The sequence below is a fragment of the Urocitellus parryii genome, chromosome 9, assembly GCF_045843805.1.
Source record: "Urocitellus parryii isolate mUroPar1 chromosome 9, mUroPar1.hap1, whole genome shotgun sequence".
In the NCBI taxonomy this organism is placed as follows: Eukaryota; Metazoa; Chordata; class Mammalia; order Rodentia; family Sciuridae; genus Urocitellus; species Urocitellus parryii.
In genome coordinates, this window is record NC_135539.1 from 75245104 (window position 1) to 75272399 (window position 27296).

Consider the following 27296-nt stretch of genomic DNA (forward strand, 5'->3'; position numbering starts at 1 on the left):
CAATCACTGTAGATATTAACTGGCTCATTAGCAAGATGAAATAAGGCATAAATGGGAGCTTGAAGCTCTGCTCATTGTGGAGAAGTGTAAGGAGTCTTCACCACTTTTTTATGAGCAAGACTATAGTGACTAGCCTTATTTGTACTGGAGCCATCAGTAAGTACTGTGACTGCCTCAGGTATCAGCTGAGCACATATGAATTTTAGGAAAATAAATGAGGTTATAGTAGTTAACTGAATAAGCTTATTATAAGGATAATGTTTTTCTATTTGGTGGGGAAAATTAGCAAAACCAACCTGCCGAGCATGTGAGGATTGTCAAGCCAATGTTGTTGTTGAACTGAAAAGGGTAGCACAGTGAAAAAAGGCTCGGATCCCATTAATTGTATTACTCAATTCTTGTCATTATTAATAAGCTGAGCAATGAGATAATGACATGTCCTATTAGTGATGCTCTAATATCTCAAATTAAATTAGATTGTTATATTGAAAGTTGTACTTTTGTAAGGCATTAATAGATAACAGTTATAAAGTTTATAAGGAAAATACAAAGTTAAATTAAAAAGAGCAAAAACATATTTAATTTATATGATAGCTATGAACCAAGAAATATGATTTTTATAATCTCAAATCTTTACTTCAAACTTTAGTTTGAGGAACACCTTCTTTTAAATCTTATATTTAAAGACTTGTATACTTGGAAGATATGAATATATCTAGTATACAAAGAAGTCAGTAACAACACCACAATTACATTTAAGTTCTTCTATTGATCAAGTTTAGTTTAAAAAAATTGGAATCTGAAATGTAACACAATATTCTAAAGTAATAGTTATTGTTTAATCAGAGCTGTACAAACCCTAATTCCTTCAAGACTAGTTTCTCTAAATAATAAAATGTAACAGACCCAAGAAATTATCTTGGTAGAAAAGAGCACATTAATATTTTAAGAAATTCTTATTACTTTAACACATGGAGGATTAAACTTTTGGCTTAAAAGTTGACTAAACAATGACTTTTTTAGAGTATGACCCTACACTACAGATTCTGAATTTCTCTTTAAAAGCTAAACTTGGTTAATATAAGAACGTCAATGTAATTGTGGTGCTGTTACTGGCTTCTTTGTATACTAGATGTATTCACATCTTCCAAGTATAGAAGACTTCAAAACAATTTAGAAGAGCATTTTACCAGGCTGCTGTTCTTCAAACTAAAGCTTGAAGATTTGAGATTATAAAAATTATGGTTTTTAGTTCATAACTATCATACAAACTCAGTATGTTTTTACTCTAGTATTTTTCTTGTAAACTTAATAATTATTGTCTGTTGGTGCCTTACAACTTTGAATATAACAGACTGAGTTAATTTGAGAAAATGGTCATCATCTATAGGACAGAGAGGATTTATGGCTCACTTCCGGTACTAATACTGACCCCAATTAAATGGAAGAGGTAAATAACCTAAAGTTGTAGACATTAAAGGTAAAACTGAGTACTCTTTAAGGCTGATGAAACTGGCTTGATGGATGTTTCAGACCAAAACTTGATGACTAAAATTAAGAGGTAAAAGGGTCAAGAAAAAAATAGCCAATATTTGGCTTTTACCCCCTGGGTTGGCTTGAACCCAGGGAATAATGGGACTTCTTTAAGGGCTTTGCAACTCTGGGCCACATGACCTCCTGATGAGGGGGATCAATGAGACTCTGGAGAACAGAAAACTGATGAGTGCACATGCTGCAAAGAGAAGAAGGGTCATTGAAAATAATCCCTGATGCTTCCAAGGGAAGCCATGTGGTCAAGAAGACCATGACCTATCTTAGGAGATGGTACTAGAGGAGCAAAGAGGTCACAATTTCCCAAGAGTGACCCCTGAGGGAATTCAGCTGGTTCTTAACAATAGATAGGAGCAAGGTCAATTTGACCAGCTTGTCCTTAAATACCTAGCAAAACAAATTATAAACAAGTACAGCCATACCTGAGCATTTAAAAAAGACAATAGTTCTTTTAATGTAACTTAAGATGTACACTTAAGATGTACAACTAAGTGTTGTGTTTACATTACTGTGACTCTGGCAATGTTACTAATATCCATAAAAATTTACATTCCCCAATATAGGCCATGCCCTATTTCCATGGTCTTGTCATGGAAACCACTTCTTAGCGCTTGTACCTCCTGGTGAAAATGACTGGTTTCTATCATCACGATGTACTTGTGCTAACCCCACCAAGAGTAAGTAAGAATAGAGTGCACAAAAGAGGGATTCTTAGACTGAAGTGCTTGATATCTATCAAAAGAGATTGTCAGAATCAGAAGCAATTTTTTTTTGTCAATTTAAAGCTTACAAATCTTCCTAGCCTCCTATGTAGACAATCTTGACCAGTTTGCTAGTATTATTATCTAGCCCTAAGTGATAGAAATAAAAGGATCTCTACTAAATATGGAGATTATGCCAATAAAAAGGTATTTTACAAAAATCAGATGACATTAGATATCTTAACTTCATCTTGTGGGGGCATCTGTGACTTATAAAAACTAAGTGTTGTGTTTACATTACTGGTGACTCTGGCAATGTTACTAATATCCCTAAAGATTTACATTCCCCAATATAGGCGATGCCTATTTCCATGTTCTTGTCATGGAAACAACTTCTTGGTTCTTGTACCTCCTAGTGAAAATGACTGGTTTCTATCATCACGATGTTCATTGACATGTTCCAGATGCTGCAACATTTATTTTGTATTTATCTCATTCCAGTACTCACGTTTTCTCATTTATCTCATAGAAACATTGATATCACAGACCACTTTACAACCTGTTCTTTCCAAACCAGACTTTTACTAGGGACCCCTCAACTGAACCAAAACATTCCTAAAAGGGAAACCAAAACTTCTTGCCTCACATCAAACCCTCTCAGCCCCAAGCAGCCAGAGCAGTCATTGTTCATTTGCCCTCATAGCATTAAGGGTTTGCCAAATCATAGAGAGTATTTAGACTGGGGCAGCAGAACCTTCAGTGTAGATAATGAATGATTGAGTCAGGAAGATGGGGGCTGATCCCAAAGAAAATGCTAATACCTGCAGAGCACTTTCCCCTCCTCCAACCTGTTGCTAAGGTTACTTGCCTGCAGAGAAATGTTCCTTCCAGCAAGGAGTTTTTAATGAGTACACCCTGGGTCGCTACTTTCCTGTCCTTGGCCATTTCACCTTTTGGGAAGGATGGGAGAATGGGGCATGAGAAGAAAGGGGCAAGGCACCCCCCTCCCAGAGCATAAGCATTGGATCTCCTCCTCCTCAGAGTAGTCTTGTCTCTTTCTGTTCAATCCTTGAAATAAAACTTTTTGCTCTTGCCTCAGTGTTTCTTGGATGTTCAATCTTCAACACCATTGGAATGGGGAACCAATCCTGATTTTCAAGACTGCTTTCACAATACTTATAAATTTCACTCTTGTTATATCTTCCACAAAAGAAAGAGACCTAACTTTAAGGGCTGATGTTTATGTGAATAATACATGATGAGCATAATTTCTTATTTGTAAGATTACATCCTTTGAGTATACACTTTTTTTCCCAGCCAGTGTTTAGTTCTATCATATATAGATACAGATTCGAGCCAGAGTTGACATAGCACATTGCTTTTTGTTCAAGAGCATATTATCATTATGGCCCCTGGTTGGTATCTGAGAAGATTGATTTTTCACTTTTTTATAACACACAATGTTGGTTGATGTCCCTAAAAGGTATGACCTGTGGAGTTCATTTATGTATTCTGCAGCTATTTTCATAGTCCAGTTGTTGCAATGCAGTGGGATAGGTTGCCAAAAGACCAGAGAAAATACCTGGAGAACGCACACAAGGCGTAAGTCTTTATTGAGAAATGCTTATGGGGAGGGTTCATCAATGACAGACCTGAACAGACAGCACCTCCCTCCCTCACATTGCTTTGCCAAGCAGAGCTTCCTCTTCTCTATGATGTTTTGTCCTGTGATCGCTGGTGAGATGAGTGACACTTATCCTTTCCACAGTGCCCTCACCAGGGAGAGAGGGGTTGTAACTTGCATTGTTTTTATTTATTCTTTTTAGTTGTACATAACAGTAGAGTGTATTTTGACACATTAATACAAACATGGAGTATATCTTATTCTAATTAGGAGCCCAGTCTTGTGGTTGTTCATGATGTGGAGATGCACTGTGGTGTATCCATATATGAACATAGGAAAGTTAATCAGATTTATGCCACTGTCTTTCCTATTCTGACCCCGTCTCCCTTCCCTTCATTCCCCTTTGTAGCTAGAGAATATCATGCAAAGCAAAATAAGCCAATCCCCCAAACACAAAGGCTGAATGTTTTCTCTGATATGGGGAAGCTAATTCTTAGTAAGGGGGGATGGCTAGGGAAGAATAGAAGTACTGTGTATTAGGCAGATGGAGGAATGAAGGCAGGGTGGGGGCATAGGAGTTGGAAAGATAGTAGAATGAATTGGACATTATTACCCTATGTGCATATATGTTTACACAACCAGTGTGATTTTTCATTATGTACCACCAGAAGAATGAGAAGTAATACTCCATGTGTGTGTGATGTGTAGAATACATTCTACTGTCACATATAACTAATTAGAACAAATAAAAAAATGATTGGGAAAATCAACATATGTTGGGTAGAAATTTAAACTAAGAGAAAGAAAGGAGTGTACCAAGAAGTGGGTAACATAACAGTGTCAAGAAGATAGCAGTCTTAAAAGACCACATTTTTTGAGGCATGCTTTTCACTTGTTATCTGAGTTGGAAGTTTGGAGTTTCTAGGCCTCATCATATAGATATTAAGGGTCTGTATCAAAAAGTAGAAAGATCTGAAAAAATATCCTAGTGCTGTATTTTCCTATAATACATGTATAATATTTCAATATTCAAAATATAATAATTAGGAAACCAAGTATAAGTTGCAACAAATTAGCAACCTACAACAATTACCTCAAATTTTAAAACTAGTTTAGTTGAATTTTGTTCCTTACAACTGAAAGCATCCTAACCTAGCATTTTCTCCAATATTACAATTTTCAGCATTTAATACAACATTAAAAGAAACTTTTGCCTTATTTGATATTGATCTGCATAATTTCACATTATGGCTCTCACTTATGGTAATCAGCCTTCATAAATTTAATATTTTGTTTTTGTTGGATATTTAAATTTCTTTTTTTTATTAGTTGTTCAAAACATTACAAAGCTCTTGACATATCATATTTCATACATTAGATTCAAGTATTGGTATTAATTATTTCTTAAAGGTTTTGTAAATCTCCGCTGTATACCCATCTGGTCCTGGGCTTTTCTTAGTTGGTAGTCTTTTAATGGCTTCTTCTATTTCCTCCATTGTTATTGTGTTTAAATTATGTGTATCCTCCTGACTCAATCTGGGCAAATCATATGACTTAAGAAATTTATTGTTGTCTTCACTCTCTTCTATTTTATTGGAATATAGGGTTTCAAAATAATTTCTAATTATCTTCTGTATTTCTGTAGTGTCTGTTGTGACATTGCCTTTTTCATCCTGTATGTTAGTAATTTGAGTTCTCTCTCTTCTTCTCTTCTTTAGCATGGCTAAGAGCCTGTCAATCTTGTTTAGTTTTTTGAAGAACCAACTTTTAGTTTTTTCAATTTTTTCAATAGTTTCTTTTGTTTCAATTTCGTTGATTTCCAGTCTGATTTTAATTATTTCTTGCCTTCTGCTACATTTGTGTTGTTTTGCTCTTCCTTTTCTAGGGTTTAAGATGAAGTGTGAGCTCATTTATTTGTTGTTTTTTTCTTTTTTTGAGAAATTAACTCGAGGCAATGAATTTCCCTCTTAAAACTGCTTTCATTGTGTCCCATAGATTCCAATATGTTGTATTTTCATTTATCTCTAAGAATTTTTGATTTCCTCCTTGATGTCTTCTGTAACCCATTGATCATTCAGTAACATATTGTTCATTTTCCAGGTGATACAGAATTTTTCCTTCCTTCTTTTATCATTGATTTCCAGTTTCATTCCATTATGATCAGATGAGATGCATGGTATTATCTCCACACCTTTATATTTACTAAGGGTTGCCCTATGGCATAATATATGGTCTATCTTTGAGAAGGATCCATGTGCTACTGAGAAAAACATATATCCACTCGATTATGGTTGATATATCCTGTATATGTTGGTTAAGTCTAGGTTGTTGATTCTGTTATTGAGTTCTATAGTTTCTTTATTCAACTTTTGTTTGGAGAATCTGTCCAATGTTGAGAGAGGTGTGTTGAAGTCACCCATAATTATTGTGTTGTGGTCTATTTGATTCTTGAACTTGAGGAGAGTTTGTTTTATGTATGTTGCAGCACCATTATTTGGTGCATACATATTGATAATTGTTATGTCTTGTTGGTGAATGGTTCCTTTCAACAGTATATAGTGTCCTTCTTTATCCCTTTTGATTAACTTAGGTTTGAAGTTGATTTTATTTGATATGAGTATGGCCACTCCTGCTTGCTTCCGAGGACCATGTGAGTGGTATGATTTTTTCCAACCTTTCACCCTCAGTCTGTGTATGTCTTTTCCTATCATATGAGTCTCCTGAAGGCAGCATATTGTTGGATTTGTTTTTTTAATCCAAGTTACTAGCTTATGTCTCTTAGTTGGTGAGTTTAAGCCATTAACATTTAGGGGTACTATTGATATATGGTTTGTACTTCCAGTTATGTTTGTTTGTTTGTTTGTTTATTTATTTATTTTAATTTGGCTCATTTCCCTCTTTGATTATTTCCCTCCCCCCCCTTTTACTGAGTTACCTCCCACTGTTGGTTTTGGGTGCTGTTTTTCATTTCCTCTTCTTGTAGTGTTCTTCTCAAAATGCTTTGCAGTGCTGGTTTTCTGGCTGCAAATTCTTTTAACTTTTGTTTATCATGAAATATTTAAGTTCTTTGTCAAACCTGAAGGTTAATTTTGCTGGATACAATATTCTTGGTTGGAATCCATTATTTTTCAGCGTTTGAAATACATTGTTCCAGGATCTTCTCGCTTTCAACGTATGTGATGAAAAATTAGCTGTTAACCTAATTGGTTTACCCCTAAATGTAATCTGCCTCCTTTCTCTTGTAGCTTTTAATATTCTCTCCTTGTTCTCTATGTTAGATATCTTCATAATAATGTGTCTTGGAGTTGGTGTTTTATGGTTTTGTATGTTTGGGGTCCTGTAGGCTTCCAGGATTTGGCAATCCATTCCATCTTTCATGTCTGGAAAGTTTTCTAAAATTATTTCATTGAACAGATTGCTCATTCCTTTGGTTTGGACCTCTATACCTTCCTCAATCCCAATGACTTTTACGTTTGTTTTTTTTATGACATCCTATATCTCTTGGATGTTTTGCTCATGGTTTCTTACCAGGCTTTCTGCATTGACTATGCTCTTTTTGAGTTGATATGCTCTTTTTGAGTTGATATACTTTGTCCTCATTATCCGATGTTCTGACTTCTACTTGATCTAGTCTATTTGTAATATTCTCATTTGAGTTTTTGATTTGGTTTATGGTTTCCTGCACTTGTAGGATTACTGTTTGATTTTTTTTTAATCTCTATCTCCTGGTAGAGTTGATTTTTTACTTCTTGAATCTATTTATGTAATTCATTTTCAAAGTATTCTTTCATTGTTTGGACTTGCTTTCTAATGACTTCTTTAAGATTCCATTCCTTCTGAGTCAAGTATGCCTTGAGTTTTTTATCTGTCCATTTTTCTGATGCCTCTAGGTTCTCTTGTAAATTTATGTTGTCCTGCATTGTTTGTAATCCTTTTCTCCCTTGTTTTTTTCATGGAGTTCATGTTACTTTCCAACTCTGTTTGATTGCTGTGTTTCTGTTTTCTCCTATAAATTTGTTTTGGTTTTGTGTATCTCTGTGGTCTCTCCTTTGTGGTGAGAGACTATGTCTAGAGATGTTGGGCTTTGTGGTATTTTAAAGCAGATTCATTCATTTCCTAAAGGGCTTACGGATTCTGTTGGCATTTAGGGATCTGTTGTTTGGTCTTAGGACTTCATGTTTAGGTTGGGTGCTATGATGGTACGAAGGTTAGTATGTCTTGGCTACTTTGGAAGATTGCTCTACTGAAGTGGAATATTAACAGGCGAATGGATTAGGGTATTTGGTAATAGCTAGGAAAGTAGGAGCACTATAGACAGCCTTGGAACATTCACCTATTTGCATTTAGAAAATTACACGTAATGAAAGTCATAATGCTTGGGATGAAATTTAGGGGGAAGAGGAAGGAAGAAGTCCTTAAAGAGACAGAGGGAGAGAGAAATAGGTAGAATACAGGAGAATGGAAAGATCAATAAAAATTGAAAAGGGAAAAAAGAAAAAAAATGATAAATGCAGTCTTAGAGTTCTATTTTCTTCTCTTCCAGTAGGTGGAGCTGTGTCCTCCGAGCCAAGCTTCTGCCCTCTATATGCCGGAAGCAATCTCTATAAGGTGGCTCCTTTTCCCCTACTGGGTGGCTCTCCAATCCTGCTAGCCCAGGGCCATTTCTCTTCTCTGGCCCCTTCTCCCCCTTCCTCCTGCCGGCCAGCCAGGCCCCGCTCACCGGAGGCATTCTCCTCAGATCTAGTTACACTTGCAGCCCCCTGAGTGCCCTGTTCTCCTGGACGACTGAGCACTCTCTCTGTTTGCCATTCACCCAGACCCCAAAGTTGTGGAGCCGGTGATCTGGGAACCATCAGCTTATTTTACCTGGTTTCCTTCGGTGGCCACGCCCCTAGGAGCTGGCGAAGAGGGCCTTGGCTGGTGGTAGGGGGAGTTGGAGGTCAGAATTCCCCTCTGCTTCCTTTGGCCCCTACAGTCATGCCCACGGAGCTCTGGGGCGAGATTTTTGAGGTTTCCCAGCTGTATGCATCTGGTGGGGATTGGAGTCACACACCTGCTAAAGCCGATTCCGCTGGGAAGGGATCCTGTCCACCGAACTCTGGTGACGTCAGCTCTCTAGTATAATGGGATCCAAACTCCTTGCCCGGTTGTGGGATGGCAGGGGTGGGTCTGGCCTGTCTCTGGTCTGTCCCTGTCTCAGTTTCAGTTCTCGGTCTGCTGTTTCATGGGGGCTTGGTTAGCAAGCACTTCAAGGGATCCAACTCTTCATTTCTCTATGCCACTCACAGTCTCCGGCCATGCTGAAACGCCTCCATCTGCGGCAGGTCACCAGACAGCGGTGACCCACACCTCCACGTGTAGGGTGGCCAAGATTTACCCTTACCAGGACAAACTGTCACCTCCAAAAATCCCAAACTCCCTGCCTAGGTCTCACTGCTGGGAGCTTCTCAGCAGGCAGAATTGAAATGTTCTGATGTGTCTCTCTGTCCCCATGGCTGAGGAGATAATGGAAGTGCTGCATCCCCGCCCGCGGCCATGTTGATTCCTTCACCTGGATATTTAAATTTCTAACACAAAATTTCCATAATCTGGAGAAGTAGAAATAGTCCTTACCATTTCAGGCAAATTGTGATAAGCCTCTTTTGATATTTTGCTTTTCTATATTCCCCATTAGATATTGAAATCCTATGGTAGGAGCCATCTCTTTTCCACTTGGAGCCCTTGTTAAACAGCTGGGCTGATCATCATCAATGAAAACAGCATGCCAACCACAAGGGATCACACAATTTGGGAAGAGTGTGTCTCAGTGGAAACAAACAGGGACTGGTCTTAGCTCTAATCTTTAAGATGGTAGATTCTTCTAATATTTGCCCAATGTTATCAAAGTTGCAATAATCTCAATATAATTGCTTATAACAAAATAAAGAGCTGGGCTTACATCTTACCTGAATGTATGGATGCAAATTTTTGTATATAATGTGGGAATAACTAACTCTCTTAGCTCTCAGATTTAATAGCACCATCATTTGTTACAGGATATGGAAAAATTTCTCTCAATGGAGGATTGTTTGGATACATTTTAGACACTGAAGTTCTCATTAGAATTTATCATCTGAGAATCTGTGGGATGTGATATGAATGTTTATATATGGCCATACTATTTTTATTCCTGTTGTCATCTGATCATTTCACTTTTTCTGTGTTTTAAATTAGTCTTCGATTTTTTAATGAACCCCAAGACTCTATAAAGAAGCAGAGTTCTCCATGGAATTTTGGTAAGGTTGTTGGCTAGTGAGGATTCTGGTTGTGGAGCAAAGGTGTGCTGGCCTTGTGTCCAGGACATGCAGGGAGAGATCATGTTACCATGTGCAAGTAGACTATCTGGAGCCAGGATCAGTGCAGACATTCTTATCTCAGAGAGATAAGAGATGGAGACAATGTCCAGGAAATGCAACCAAGGTAAAGTGTGGAGACACCATAACCCAAGTTTGTATTCACAGGAAGAGTAGGCAGAATTTTAATAGTAAATGGAGAAACAGCAGAGAAGACTTAGGGCTCTCAGTGATGTTTGCGGCACTGAGTAAAAGAAGTTTGAGAGAGAGTTTACAGGTCTGGATATCTGGCAGGAATTCCTTTCTGTTTAATTTTCATAGTCAGAACTTGTCACCTTGTCTAAGCAAACACTTTTCTTAGACTACAAAAATGAAATATTTATTGTAGGGAACTAAAATACATACAGAAGATTTAGCAATCACTCAGAGTCCCACATTTCAGAAGCACCCTAAGGGTTCAGTAGCATATTGTGAAATAATTTTTTAAAGCTGTCATTCATTTTTCCTTCACCAAGCAGTGTGACTTACGACCTTTTTTGGCACACACTTCTTATGATTACACATTTATCAGCAATGCACATTTTCATTGAAGGCAAAATAAAATATTTTGTCAATGAGAAAGATAAAAAGTCTAATTTTTTTTTCAATTTTAATTTGATTATTTTTGTGAGAGGGTGTCAAAATTTAAACTCAGCAGTCCTTTAAAATTCCGTGTGTGTGTGTGTGTGTGTGTGTGTGTGTTTGTGTGTGTGTGTGTTGGGTAAGAGAGTTCATTGCTTCAAATACTGTGTGATTGAGAGAGGGCTTCATCTTAACAAAATCAAAACCACAAGAAAATAATATCTGTGTAGTGTGCAGAGATTTTCAATGTATATAATAAACACTTTTTTCAAATTATAAAATGAATAAAAAATCTAGGTGATTAAAAACTATGTAGAGTTCAATCCTAGTCTCATTATTCAGAAAGAATCAATACAGTTCATAGTCTTTTCTTTTATCTCATGAATCTTTTAGGAACATAATATGTTGTGGATTATAATATATTCCCGTGTCTTGTAACTTAATTAAAAGCCCTTATACTTTTATTTAATATTTTTTAATAATAAACATTCATGTTTGACTTTTAATTGCTTCAAATATTCCATTTCATCAGTGCATCAATGTCTACACTATTCTAAAATTTGCAATAATTTAAGATTTTTCCATTTTTTTACTTTTTAAAAAAATTGTTTTTATTGGTTGTTCAAAACATTACAAAGCTCTTGACATATCATATTTCATACATTTGATTCAAGTGGGTTATGAACTCCCATTTTTACCACATATACAGATCCATTTTTTACTTTTATCAATAATGTTGAACAAGTCCATAAAAATATAAAATGTCTTAATTTTGCATCTTACTTCTTGATAGTTTTCTCAAAGTTACCTTAAAGGTAAAAGTTATAATAAACTTTAGTCTCTGATTGCCTATTGCAAAATAACTTTCTGTGGCTGTAATAATTTGTCTTCCACTGAGAAGAATGTCACAGTGAGTGCATTTGTCAGGTCTGCATCCTTTTGGGACATGGTTGTCTAATTATGGAAAATATTTTAACTCTGAGAAAATTAAAAAGGGTAACTTTTGTTCATTTTAACTTTTGATTGTTTTTCTGATACCCCCCAAAATACTAATAATCCTTTTTAAAAAATGCTTTTTGTGTTTGTGAGCATGGTGTATGGTAGTTCATCATTTCTAATAGTGTACGATCAAGAATGGTGTCATCATGAACAACAACAACAACAAATTCCAATACCAAAACCTTACAAAAGAAGAGGGATCTGAGGTTTTTAGCTTAAAAATTGGTCAATAAGCTATCAATCTCTTAAAATTAAATTATTCATGAAAATTTGGTAATCATAAAATTTACTAAGAACAAACACTTTTTTATCATTGTGTAGCAAATTGCTTAAGATATTTTCCATATTAAATTATGAACTGGTTCTAATTGTCTTCTCACATGTGAAATATTGCTTTAACCCCACTCCTCCTATAAAATATTGTCTAATCATTAGACAGCAACTAAATTGGTCAACCATTAGATAAACAGATGGAGTTGTGAAATCCAATTATTTTGTGCACTAGAAGGCAGAAGAAAGAACAGAACCTACTCAGGTTGAGGAGTCACAGGCAATGAATTCCAAACATCAGTATGTGGAGCTCAATGATGGTCACTTCATTCCTAGGCTGGGCTTTGGCACCTATAAACCTGAAGAGGTAACAGTAAGGGGTTGGGTTGAGGGTTCAAAAGAAAGTAAACACAGGATGAATGGAATCCAATCTGGGTTGTCAATTTACTTGGTTTGTATATAACACTCAGTGGGAGGGGGCTAAAGTGGTTCTCTATTTCTCCAGGCGAGAGCTATTCCATGTGCAGGAGAGACAGTGCTCAGACATTGCTCTACTTCACTGTCTGATGATGGGGTCACCCATTGAGTATTCCAGGCACTCATGTCCTCCCACCAACCAAATGTCAGTGTATTGAAACAATTTAGTAGAAACATGAATGTCAGCACTTGGTTTTCACAGGTACTGGTTTCTGTTTATTTCTATACTTTGGTATTTTTTTTCAATCTTCTAAACAGACAAGATCCAGAGACATTTGTGCAGCAAAAGGCACTTGAGATGAGAAGCATAGAATCATTGATGGGGAATACTTCCTTTCCACTGTGAGATAGCCTTTGGCTTTACACAGAAAATGTTGGACCTTGGCTTAGTAGAATTTTTCATGTGCTCTCAACTGTGGGAAATTTACCTGAATGTATAACATCCTGGATAAGTCAAACTGGGACTTAACAAGGGTATTTGTGAATTGTTGGTCATTGTTCACATGTTTTGTTTTGGTAGATGACCCTCTGAAGTAGAGCAAGCTAAGTTCACTAGACTGGAACAGTTTTGTATTCCAATATCATTCTCTGACCACTTAATTGTGTGACAAGAGATCAATTCCCTGAAGTTTGAATTTAAACTTTTTCCTTCTGTAAGACTTAAGGAAACATCCAGAGAGCAATTGTAAGACCTGTGGCAGGACTTGGTTACATTGTAGGGAAAAGGGGCATGAATGGTTTCACCAGGGCTTCAGCCCTGCTCCAAGTGCCCTTACACATAAGAAATTCAGGGCTAGTATCAGCAGAGGGTGGTGGTAGGATGCAGTATGGCATTTTTTTTGATTGCATGGAAAAAAAAAAACTTTTGAAATTTTTAAAACAGAAAAGAATGTGTTTAATCTACCTTTCTATTCTCTAATAAATGAACTTTCAAATCACTGTCCAAATTTTGCAGACCATGCAATAATTGTCAACTTTACTCTTTTTATATCTTCTAGAAATGTTAGAGAGTTAGCTTTAACGGTTGATGCTTGTGTGAATAACCCCTACAGAATGAGTATTATTTCATATTTGTAAGTCTACATCCTTAGAATATACATTTTTCCCCCCAGCCAGTGTTTAGTTCTGTCTGTCATATAGAGAGATGGTTGTTGGCCAGAGGTGACACAGCACATTGCTCTTTGTTCAAGAACATATTATCAATCTGGCCCCTAGAGGGCATCTGGTTACTTGGATTTTTTCCACAACACACAAGGATGATGGTTTTCCTCAAAGGGTACAAACAGTGGAGTCTATTTATGTATTCTGCAGTCATGTTCATAGTCCTGTTTTTCTAGGGCAATAGGATAGTTTGCCAAAAGACCAGAGAAAATACCTGGAGACTGCATACAAGGCAGAAGTCCTTATTGAAAAATGCCCATGGGGAGGGTCCAGCAGTGACAGGCTGAACCACAGCACCTGCCTCCCTCACATTGCTTTGCTAAGCAGGGCTTCCTCCTCCTCAGGACATCTTGTCCTGTGCTCATTGGCTGGATGAGCAACACTTATCCTTTCCATAGTGCCTTCAGTTCTATCCCAGTCACCACAGACAGAGGGGTTTCAACCTGAATGTTTTATTTGTGCCTTTTAGTTATACATGCAGCAGAGTCTATTTCAACATATTTATACAAATATGGAGTATATATTAATCTAATTAGGATCTCAGTCTTGTGATGCACATGATGTGGAGATTCATTGCGGTATCTTGATATGTGAACTTAGAAAAATTATGTCAGTTTTATCCCATTTTCTTTTTTTTTCTTATCATGTTTATTTTTGTATCTATATGAACTCATGGATTCTTACTTTTATTTCATTATTTATTTTTATTAGTGCATTACAATTATACATAATAGTGGGATTCATTCTGCCATATTCTTACATGCACATAATTTAATTAATTTCATTCCCTGGTAACTTCCCTTACCCTTCCCACCTCCTTTTTCCTGATCCACTTGCTCTACTCTACTGATCTCTCTTCTAGTATTATAATTATTATTTTAATTAGTGTATTATAATTATATATATAATGCATTCTATATGTATACATACATAATGATTCCCTGTGGAACATGGACATGGCATAATTTGCTAGATTTCATTCCCCATACTTCCCCATGTCCTTCTTTCCTCTATTCTTCTCAATCCCCTTCCTTTACTCCATTGGTCTTCCTTCTATTTTTGTGAAATTCCCTTTTTTATTATTCCTTCCCCCACCTTTTTCTTTTTAAAATATTTTTAGTTGTCAATGGACCTTTGTTTATTTTTATGTGGTGCTGAGAATCGAACCCAGTGCCTCACACATGCTAGGCAAGCACTTTGCCACTGAGCCACAACCCCAGCCATACCCCACCTTTCCCTAGCTCCTGCAAATGAGAGAAAACACTTTACCCTTGACTTTCTCATTCTGACTTATTTCATTTAGCATGAGTTTCTTTAGTTCCATCCATGTACATTCAAATGACATAATTTCATTCTTTATGGCTGAATAAAACTCTATTGTGTATATATGCCACATTTTCTTAGCCACTAGTCTGTTGACCTAGGCTGGTTTAATAACTTAGCTATTGTGAATTCCTATCCTACCTCCCTTCTCTGCTTTCCCTGTTGTCTAATCCTCTGAACTTTTATTCTTCCCTATCCTTTCCTCCTTATTGTGTATTAGCATCCACATATCACAGAGAACATTTGACCTTTGCTTTTTTGAGATGGGCTTATTTCATTTAGCATTATACTTTCCAGATCCATCCATTTACTGGCAAATATCATAAAGTCATTCTTCTTTATGGCTATGTAATATTCCACTGTGTATAGAAACTACATTTTCTTTGTCCATTCATCTGTTGAAGGGCATCTAGTCTGGTTTCATAGTTTAGCAGTTGTATTCTGATTTTGCTGTAGTATGCTGATTTTAACTCCTCTGGATATACATATTGAGTAGTTGTATAACTGGGTCAAATGGTTGATCCATTCTTAGTTTTTTGAGGAATTTCCATACTGCTTTCGAGAGTGGTTATACCAATTTGCAGTTCTACCAGAAACGAATGAGTGTATCTTTCCCCCTAAATTCTCACCAACAGTTGTTTTTTCCTGTATTCTTGATAGCTGCCATTCTGACTTTAGTGAGGTGAAATCTCAATGTGGTTTGTGTTTCCATTTCCCTAATTACTAAAGATTTTGAGCATTTCTTCTTGTATTTTTTGACTGTTTGATCTCTTCTTTTGGGAAGTGTCTGTCACTTCCTTTATCTCTTTATTGATTTTTTTTGGGGGGGTTAAGATATTCAAACTCCTTGTATATTCTGCAAAATAATGTGTTATCTGCAGTGCAAGTGGCAAAGATTTTCTCCCACTCTGTGGGCTCAAGAGAGGGGTTTTATATGTTGGGCTGCAGGAAGCAGTGACATCGTCAGCATTAACTTGCTTAATTTGGTTATCTGATCAACATCCCATAGAGCCACTGTCCAGGCATACATGCAAAAAGCATCATTCCACAGGTAATATTAGCTTGCCTCATTTCCACATGTATGAGAGAAAATCAGAGTCCTTCAAGGTAATATGTGTATGAATGTACAGGACCAAGCTTAACCTCATTATTCCATAGTTAGACCATGTTTTTTTTGAAAAGGAACATGCAGGGTCATGGTGTTTTACTATCCTCTTTTCTTTAGAAATATATATATATATTATAATATATTTAGAATTTTATATATATATATATATATATATATATATATATATATATATATATATATATAATTCTCTGGTAGACTGGAACTGTGAGATGTCTTAGCAGAGCATATCCATTTAAACAGCCCCACCGAAAACCTTAGGAAATGATCTCAACAGCTTTTCTTGTACAAAATATTTTCCATGTGATTTCAAAATTCACTGTAGGTGAAATTTAGTATATTTTGGTGTCTTCATTGGGAGATGTTTTATAAGTACCTTGCACAGTATGTCTTCTATACTCATTCCATATCCTTTTTTCCTTTATTAATATTCCTTAGTGACTTTGTCACATAAACGATAACATGACTATACCTGTGTGCTGTGTCCTATGATTTCTTGTAGAAAATCACTGAGCTTGAGTTGCTCCTGGGGTCCTTGGCTGCCAGTGTACTCAGATTTCTGTGTCTGAAAAGGCTTGCTGGATGCCAGATTCTTGTCTTCTAGGAAATGCCCAGACAAAGTAGATTTGGGGGTCATTATTCCAAATACAGAACTAACACAATACACAGGCAAAGTTGAGTTTTGTGAAGTTTCTGCTTCTGCCCATGACATTCAGTATTGCTTTTTGTCAATTTCATTCAGCCTTACAGAAGAGAAAATTGGGTATTCAAAGTCCCTTATCACACAATTAAGTTGTCTGAAGAAAACATTGCAATATAAACACTTCTTGTTTAGAGAATTGTCCATTTTGTTATGAGTAACTACTCACAATATGATTCTCAAAGTCATTTCTGGTGTTGTTTGTTCCTCTAGGTTCCCAAGAGTAAGACCACAGAGGCCACCAAAATAGCTATAGAAGCTGGGTTCCGCCATATTGATTGTGCTTATTTTTACGAAGTAGAAGAGGAGGTAGGATTGGCCGTTAGAAGCAAGATTGCAGATGGCACTGTGAAGAGAGAAGACATATTCTATACTTCAAAGGTATTGTGTATGTAGTGTAAAAATTACTGAAGTGTGATATGAAGAATTGAAAATTATGTTAGGTGATCAATTCTTGATGGAAGTGACCATTAATACAATATTTGTTCACATACAATACCCAGTATCATAATAGAGAAAGATTATGAATTGCTACTCATAGTCTCTAATTTTGATATTAAAGTTCCTTTACTTTCCTGATTCTCCAATGAGCACTATGATTTAGTATTGGTTGTAGTATTAGAAAGAATTATAGTTTCATTATATCCTGGGAAACTTGCTAAATCTTCTCATCATTCTAAATATCAACATTTTACATTTGTGATTTTTTAGAGAACAATGTCAGTCAGTCTATGGGTAGTAAACAAGGAGTAGCTAACATGTGTTGATTCCTGTCTTGCATATATTAAAATGGTCAAAGTGTGTTTCCTTTCAGTTTTATACATAGAAAAATATTAATTCTTATCTTTTGAAGTGGATAGATGAGATAGAGTAACAGTTTGTAAATTCTTTGAAACTCAATTCAGAAATTCATTATTGTTATGTGATGGAATTATATTGCTTGAGTATTCCTTCCATAGTTCAATTGATCGGCTAATAAAAAACAAAATATATAATCCAGTTTACATAAATAAGTCAGATGAATGGAAACCCAAGTCCTGAGGAGAACCTCATCCCTGTGATCCACAGTATCTAAGCAAAATAAAAAAGAGAGTTTCAATGTGAAATGTTTCAATGTTTCAAATGTTTCAATGTTTCAATCTTTCAAGTATGGGCAACATGTTAATCCAGTCCAATTTCCTTTTATTAACCTCTGCAGCTATGGTTAACTTTTCTTCGACCAGAGCTCGTCCAATCTTGTTTGGAAAAATCACTGAAAAAACTTAATTTTGACTATGTTGACCTCTATCTTATTCATTCCCCAATGGAGTTGAAGGTAGGAAACTTGCATCATGGAACTTATTTAATTTCAGCCGTCAGCATGACCATTATTACCATAGATGGTTGAATGAAGCTTCTATTATAAATTTATTCAAACTTAATTTATACGAATTATAGAAAGTCCTAAAGATTCAGATTTATTGTTAGAAGGGATCTTCAGAAACCTCCCTGTTTATTCATCCATTATGTCTGCGTTACTAGAGGTTTGCTTGGGTTTTGTCCTCGCCTTTTCCACTGGTTGTAAATGGGACTTTGGGGCAGTTCAGGTTTCATGGTCATTAGTATTTGATAGAGTCTCTTCCTCTTCCAGCATCAATCCAATCTTAAATAGAAACTTGAAACCATCTTAGGTACACCTACATATTCTTGGACCCACATGTGTCCAGGTAGATGAGGAATACTGTTTAACCTGTGTCATCTCTGAAATCCATTATTTCTGGAGATCAATCCCATGTGTCTATGGACTTTCCCAGTGAAAGACAGGCCTTTCCCCAGGGCCATGTGTAGGGACAAGAAAAATAACATAATCCGACTAGGAGACCCCATTAAGATGACTGAAAAAAATCTTATTAAATTACACACACACACACACACACACACACAATTATATATATGTACACACACATATATTTATATACACATACACATATATATAATTGAACATATAGAAAATTCCAAGTAAAATTATTCAGGAAGCTAAGCATATAAAGGTATTCCTTACACCTCCACATTTAAATAGCTTTTAAATAGATGAATATAGAGTACTGCTCCATGTATTTCAGGAAGGTTTAGTGACCCATCCCCTAGATATATCTAGTAGCCTTGCTGTGTGTGGAATTCGGTAAGACTGCTGTGATGATCACTTCTATTGCAGCCAGGGGAAGAGCTTTTTCCACAAGATGAAAATGGAAAAATTATATATGACTCAGTGGATCTCTGTGCCACATGGGAGGTGAGTTCCTGAAGGAGTGACCTCATAGGAAGCCCACAAGGTGACATTAAGGTCATGCTTTCTCCTGAAAATTTGGGTCTAGAAATCATTGTTTAAAAGAGTTTTTGGTTTGTTTGTTTATTATATGGTGGGAAGGAACGTATTACTGGAATGTGACAGAGGGAAACTAATGACACTGAGGACGTGCAGCTCCTGCCTCCACATGCAGTCATGTCTGATGCCCTAAGAGGACACAGGAATTCTTTTACTGGCTCTCAACACCTTCCCATATAATCTTTACCATTTTCCCCTCTCCACAATCAATTCATCAGCTTTGTTGTCATTCCTGGACAGTGATCCTCTTACCAGTTCTGTCTTGCCTTCATAGTGACATAGTTGACTGTCCATATGCCTCTTCCCAACCCCTTCCTCCCAAGGCCATGGAGAAGTGCAAGGACGCAGGATTGGCCAAGTCCATCGGGGTGTCCAACTTTAACCGCAGGCAGCTGGAGATGATCCTGAATAAACCAGGCCTCAAGTATAAGCCTGTCTGCAACCAGGTGAGAGCCCTGAGCCTCACTGCCATCTCTTAGAACATTTCTTTGTTTCTATATCACTGCAAGCTGTCCATTGGTCCTGTCCCCCAGTTCATTTGCCTTTGTGGAACAGAAGAGTCTAAGACTAGTGCTACTGTGCTGGAGTGTATGGAAGAGTCTCAATTGTGTCTCTGCTGGGTGAATCCTCCTTAGTGAAAATGAGGGGAAGATCTTAGTGCTCAGTTTATGGGGAAATCAGGTGATGTAAAGGTGACCAAGAAGGAGAGGGGTTGTTTATCAGACTTCAGGGGCAAGGTGAGCTTTTCCTTGAGCAATGAAGGATGACTGAGACCGCATGGGTGAATGTTCTGCGGAGGGAATTTTGTGTAGGAAAGAAGGCCAGTACATAGGAATGGGCAGTGAGCAAGGGAAAAGACTGAAAATAGGAGATCAGTGGTCAGATTGGTGTGGAGGTTGGGTTCTTTCGTCCTTTTTATCTCTTACTTCAGCTTTCTGGACTCAGAGGAACATTTAACAGGAAAGAGTAAAGTAGGGCTTGTGAAAGTTAAAGGATTCCAGAAAGTTAGTTGCTTATGGTGATAATTGATGATGAATGAGACCCACATTCAGGAACTTTTAGCTGATTGTACAGTTGGTCTTGTGCTTGAGCCCCTTTTTCTAGCTTTTCTTGATGTTTTCAGATATAAAATCAACTGTGCAATCACATCTATTCTGTGCATAGTTCTGTGCTCTAACTTACTTTTTGACAACATTCACTGTTGGAATTATTGTCTTTGATTGGAAAACAGAGCTTATAAAAATCATGAATTTCATATATGTTGATAGAGCATGATAAATTTCAAATATGTGTTAAAAATTGAGAAAAATTAGTATTAGTTTTACCCCTATATTTTTTATCATGAATATTTTCAAATATACAGAAAAAGTTAGAGGATGATAGTGGGCATCCATATTTTCCATGCTTTATCTAAAATTGTTGACTTTTGGTTTCACTGCAAGATATTGATTTATGTGTCTACATCTGCATACTTATGTGTGACACTTTCTACATCACTTCAATGTAAATTGTAGACTAGAGCATATTCACTTTTAGAGACCTCAGGGAACACCTCCTAGGAATGAAGATGTTCTCTCATATCAGCTCAATTCCATTACTCTATCTAAAGGAATTTAAAGTCTCTCACAGCATCTATGTCCAGTCTTTATTCAAATTTCCCATTGCTTTTCTGAAATATAGTATATAGTTCTTCTTCTTTTTCTGGATGCAACTGTGGTTCACATGTTGCTTTCTGTCGTGTTTCTTAAGATCTTTTCACACAGAATGTTCATCCAGTGTTTTTCCACATGACATTTTGAACCAGGATCTTTTTCAAACTGTCATATTATATCGGTTAACATGTTTTTACATTCATTCCCATTTTCTATTAGTTAGGAGTTAGTCTTCTTATAGATCAAGGGCCTGCAGAAGAGCCAAGGCAGCCAGAGTGGTCCTCGGTTACTGGTTTTTGCATCATGCTAGTACAATTTCAGACATGTTGCTCAGAGTAGCAGGCCATGAGTTTATTAGAAAGTATAAGAAAGGGGAAAAGAGGACACTCTCAAGAGACAGAGCAAATCCTCTGAGAGGAGAGAGGGAGGGTATGCCCATCCTGCCTTCCAGTTTTATTGGGTGTTGCATGGAAGACTTCAGTCTTGCTCAGGTTCACTTCTTGCTTTTGATGACAATAGCATTGCCTCAGATTTTCAAGTCTCCATTGTGCATGTTCTTGCTCTGCAGAGAGAGATTTTTAAGTGTGAGTCACTTTCTTTTAATGGGTAGACAACTCAGAAACTACACGAAGTCTGAATTTGAAACAAATCAAAGAATTTTATTTTGCCAATTTTACCTGACCAGGGACTGCTTTTGTCAGAGACCAAGTAGCTCTCTGAAAGAACATCAGCCACAAGTTGTTTGTGACCAAAGTATTTAAGGAAGAAAACAGAGAAGAAAATCATGACCCAGGAACTTTCCTATGGAATTTTGCAAGTTGCAAGCAAGCAGAATACAAGGGGCTGTAAATGCAGTTAGCAGAGCAAAACCAGAAAACAATATCCTCCTTTATGGGGTCTATATCCTCATGTGTATGGGTCTACCCCAAAATAATTAAAAAAAAACAAAACACCTTGAGAATGGCCTGTGTAACAAGTTCCTCACGGGAAGTAAGAAGATGGAGTCCCTACTTACTTATACTTGTCTATAGTTATTTCTTATACTTAATACCGTTCTAGTAACCTATTTCCATCTCTATATTTATCTGTAACTATCTGTAACTATATCAGACCTCTGAGCTTATACTTATCACCTTTCATTATCTATATCTTATTGTTAGCAACTTAAATCCTACGTCTTTCGGTGGGATTATATTGTTGTATTGTTACTTTTTTTTAATCTTATAACTATGGCAGACTGGAGTAACTTAACATTACTAATTCTATAACACTTATATTATAATCCTATTATTTTACTAATTAATATTTCATTAACCTGTAATTTCTAATCTATAGCCTATAACCTATGACCTGTATTGATTAAATTCAGACTATAACATTCCCCTACACTGACTTGTACTATTTGGAACTTGTTCTTACAGATGGTTAGGTGGAATTCTAAGCTTCCTAAATTCTGGAATCTGGTTTTATTGGCGTTTTTTGTTTTTGTTGTTGTTAAATGTATTTCTTGTTTTATTTTTTTTAGTTCTTATTGATTTATTTATTTCTTACATACATAATAATAAATGGAGTGCATTACCTTCATAATTATCCATTTGCAGCACAATTTTTTTGATGAACAAATTTAACCAGATGTCACCTGAAGAATGCCTACCAAAGGTCCTTCAAACTTATCCTTATAAATCTTTGAGGATATCTCTTGATTTTGGCTCAAGTTTCCATTTTTTAAATTCAGCTTCTTTTTCTTTGACATTTTGGATTCATATTAACATTAGTGTTTATTAGAATCAGATACTTTCTATCTTGTCCACTGCAGGTAGAATGTCATGTTTATCTCAACCAGAGGAAACTGCTGGACTTCTGCCAATCCAAAGACATTGTTCTGGTTGCCTATGGTGCTCTTGGAACTCAACGATACAAAGATTGGTAATGAGAACCTCAGGGAGTAGACCTCAAATACCATTAATGATGAGCTATCTATAGTCTACAAGACTCAGAGTTCAAAAGGTCACTCTCAACTGACCCTGGAAGAGCGGAACATTTACATTTCTGGGAAGATCCCATAAGATACTGATGCTGCTGGTCCAGGGACAGCATTTGAGGATCCCTGTTTAGAGTGGGCTCAACAGACCTGAGGAGACTATGGGAGGAAGATGCCATAGTCTCCTGTCTTTCCTTCCAGGGTTGACCCGAGCTCCCCAGTTCTCTTGGATGATCCAGTTCTTGGTGCCTTGGCAAAAAAGCACAAGCGATCCCCAGCCCTGATTGCCCTCCGCTACCAGCTGCAGCGTGGGGTTGTAGTTTTGGTCAAGAGTCTCAATGAGAAGAGGATCAAAGAGAACATTCAGGTATAGAGAAGGGCTGTGGGCACTGGGGTTGTTACACAGACTCCTTTACATGTGTGCTTCTTTGAATACTCCAAGAATGTTTTTGTACCAAGTCAATATCCTCAGCATGTCCTCCATATGTCAGATTTCAGGTGCTTTCAGAAGTGTGTTTTCTTACTCTACAATGCAACAGGCAGTATAGCAAAATAAATTAGGATTGGATAAAGCACAGGTTTTCAGTATTTCTAGCCATGCATATGTAAACCTGTGCAAGTGACATCTTTGTTTTTTGTTTTTTTAATATTCTGAAATGAGAATTTGGAATGGGTGATTTTTATTCCATAAATTATAATTTTATCTTACATTTCTCCAAATACTTGATATATTTTAATATTCATATATTTATTCAATTTGAATTTTTCACTGTTGACTGTCAGTTTATGAGTTGCTCATTGAATAGCTTGCTTTTCTTTTCATTTACAAGTAGGAGAATTTTATCAAATCATTACTTGGAGTAGTTGCAAAGAAAGCTTCCTCAATATTGAGGTCAATACAAAGAGCTTTTGTTACCTCATAATTCTATGATTTGCCTGTTTGCCTTGGCTCAGCCTGAACTCAGTGAATGTCTTTCAACTACCCTAGCTGCTTGGATTTTGTAATGAACTCTCCTATGCATTTCCAGAACAATGTGCTCCCTCTGCTTCAGTCCTCCTGGTTCTCTTCTCTGGGGTGTCTGAACTCCCCTCCATAGAAGTTCACATCCACCAGTTGATGACTCAGGCTTCATCTCATCACATAGCCCTGTCCCCAGGTAGTGAATGGATCATTGTAGAGCCTTCTCATGCCTCACGTCAGAATGGGCACATAGCTGCTTTCACCAAGTTCTAATGGTCACCTAGTTAGAGACCAGGCAATATTCTCGAGATAGGGAAACATACATGGTCTCTTAGTGAAAGAAGCTGCAATTTCACATAAGAAAGAGTTTGGATACTGGGAGATGTGAATTACTGGGGGTAACATTTTTTTTTTGCAAACAATTGACCATTTTTATATTCTCTGGATATATTTTTCAGATTTAGATATATTTGTTGAAATATGTTCTCCCCAATTCCACTTTGACTTCCATGCTCCTTTTGCTATATTTTCATGAAGAGAATTCCTTGTCTTATTTTTGTGTTTATGCCTTCATTTTGTGGTTGATGAATGTCATGTTTTTTCTTATATTGGGAACTCAACAGTATTATATTACATTTCTTTACAAAACTTTTATAACTCTTAAATTCCACATTTAATTCAACTGCAGTTTTTTTAAAATTATGAAATAAAAATCCAAATACACACATAATTTTTAAATGCCTAGCTAAACACCCCAACAAGAGGATTTACATTTCTGACTACTTTTCTATTAAAAAGAATCACTTTATCATTGTTGATGCAGATTGTCCTTGTTTGCTTTATATTTCATTGGAGCTCTTAATTAATTGGAAAGAAACTACTTTTTGAAATTTAAAGATTCTAATCTATGATTGTGATATGAATTTCCAATATTTAGCTAGTCTTTAAACATACTGCACCAAACTTACCTATGAAGGCATTTGTGTAAATTCCATTACATTTATTCATATAGGAGTGATAATTTTGATAATCTTTGAATAAAATATCCATTTTCATTTTAAGAATTTCCAAGTGTGCAGAAGAGTTCACAGAAGAATGCAGAGAATGCTACTCATCCAATTCCTCAATTGTTAAATTTTACTCTGTTGACATTTTTAAGGAAATTACCAAAGATTTAATTATCCATTTGTTTCAGTATGTTACCAATTCCTGAAAATTTTCCATGTTTTAAATGCCTAAAATTTAGACAAAGTGATTCTTGGAGCTAGGTCACTTTTTTTTGAGCAGGATATTATTATTACCTTAACAATTATTGACATAAAAATGTTGAACAAAAGTCATTGTTGAAGTTTTTAATCTGTCCATTGATGGAATATAGAAAACAAACTGTATCCTTGAAAAATCATTGAATTATCTTACATAGTTCAAAACGTGGCCTCTAGAGTTTTCTGGGTTTTTAAAAAATGTATGACACTATAATCTTGGAATAACATTAGCTTTATTTTGCTCAGTTTCTTTTTGCAATTTCTTTTTGTCTGTAGTCGTACAGTTTCTATATCTTTATGTCAAAAGTGATCTCTATTTGTCACCTGATATTCACAGACCATTTGAGTGTTCTTTTTATGTCTTTAGTAACTTTTGGAAACTTCTTAGATATTTTAAATGTTTCTGCAACAACATGATTTCATTGGATTTCCAAGATTTGTAATATGCAGTCTACATAGGCTAAAAACTTTCTACTGTGTGATAGGTTTTTGATTTCGAGTTGACTGCAGAAGACATGAAAGACCTAGATGGCCTGAACAGAAATTTTCGATATCTATCTTTGAAGTTGTAAGTAACTTTAGTATTCATGTGTCCTTTGGTTGTTATTTCAAGTCTTTCCCTCCTTTTCAGTACAGATTTGATCAGAACCTAGACACTGTATTTGATTATCAAATGGCTTCCATTGAGGAGAATATTTGGCTGTGAATTAAAAAATGTAGACATCTAAACTCAGTGGATAAAGTAGTTTCGAGAAGAGAGATTCAACAATGGAAGAATGTGCAGAGCAAACATCCTTGTTGAAGAGATTAATAGTCATGAAAAAATCTTTACACCTTTTGATGCATTAGGGTTTTAGAATCTGGCATTGGACATACATTATAAGTGATGGTCAACAAGAAATATATTATGTTCCTTCTGCCTGTGGGAATGTTAATTCATAATAGAAATTAATGTGGTGGTGTTTGAAAGGGGATTAGATAATCCATGGTTACATGTGCTTAAATATTGGTTGGTTTATTGTTATCATTACTAATCTTTTTGTCAATATAGATAAAATGAAGGATGAAGTAGGAACATAACATCAAGAGACAGTAAAAAGCAGTTGGAAATTGTTGTTACCTATTAAGTATTTCAAGAAGTAATGATTTTCTGTTCCATTGTTACTAAAGTATAGAGATGTAAATATCATATGGTGAGCTCCAGGGGTTTGCAGGTCTGTCTTACAAACAACATACTTTCCATATCTGAATCTAGCACCATGTCATGTGTGATGGGCAGTGAGCAAAAAAATTAATGAATTAGTGAAATGGAAGTGAGATGGCTAGCAATATACTGTACACCTAAAATAGCTTTCATATTGATCAGTATCTGAACTTGTCCTTATACTAAACATGGCATAAATGGATGTGTCATCCTTCATAATGTAAGTAAATAAACGTGGTACAATCTGTTTCTGCTTTCACTGAGAATATGAAATAAGAAAGGATTACTTTGGTAGATTGACTGATAGAGCTAAAGAAGATGAATATGAGTGAATTCTTATCTTTGTGAGATTTTTGTGTTCTGTTCTCAGGAAGGAAATAGAATTTGAATAATTAGTTATAACTATAAAACCATTTCCTAAAGCTATATTCATGAGAGTAGATATGGCTGATTCTACAACCACCCAAGAAATATAATGGAGCTCCTTAGTGTCACTTCTTTTCCTTTGTAGAAATAGAGTCACTGAGTCTATGTCACACATTTTTATTTTTCATTTTAGTATGTCTGACCACCCGAATTTCCCATTTGCTGATGAATATTAATCTGGACACCTTTGTCCTGACTTCTACTGGCATCCCTGACTTCAATTGTGATTCCAGAGGTGGCTCAGATGCTGATGATTGGACACATTGCTTCTGTTGTTAATCCATGCTTCTTAGCAACTCACATTCTGCTACAGCAAAGTTCACCAGTCCAGTAATTACATTTTTATCAATTTCTGAAAACAAAATAAACTTCTTTTCCTTAAGATTCTTACATTCACTTTCTTTGTTACATTTACGACTAGTTTCTTTTTGACTCATTATGAACAAAAACTAATTTGGCTACCAGCCTGTAAGCAGGTGTTTGGGGATGCTAATACATTTCTGGGGTGGAAATAGATGGGGGGGGGGCGTCTCAGGCTCTAGGGAAATTAGTAATTG

At 36.2% G+C, this 27296-nt stretch overlaps 1 protein-coding gene across 1 annotated transcript; it reads left to right on the forward strand.

Moving 5' to 3' along the window:
• The first annotated feature begins 12352 nt into the window (after positions 1-12352).
• LOC144257041 (aldo-keto reductase family 1 member C23-like protein) lies at positions 12353-27064 on the forward strand. Its single transcript, XM_077802984.1, has 9 exons — positions 12353-12465; positions 17099-17266; positions 18084-18200; positions 19080-19157; positions 19574-19696; positions 22719-22828; positions 23085-23250; positions 25595-25677; positions 26873-27064. Exons 1-9 carry the CDS (start codon positions 12382-12384, stop codon positions 26913-26915), a joined length of 972 nt encoding a protein of 323 aa, XP_077659110.1. The 5' UTR covers positions 12353-12381; the 3' UTR covers positions 26916-27064.
• The last annotated feature ends 232 nt before the right edge of the window (positions 27065-27296 follow it).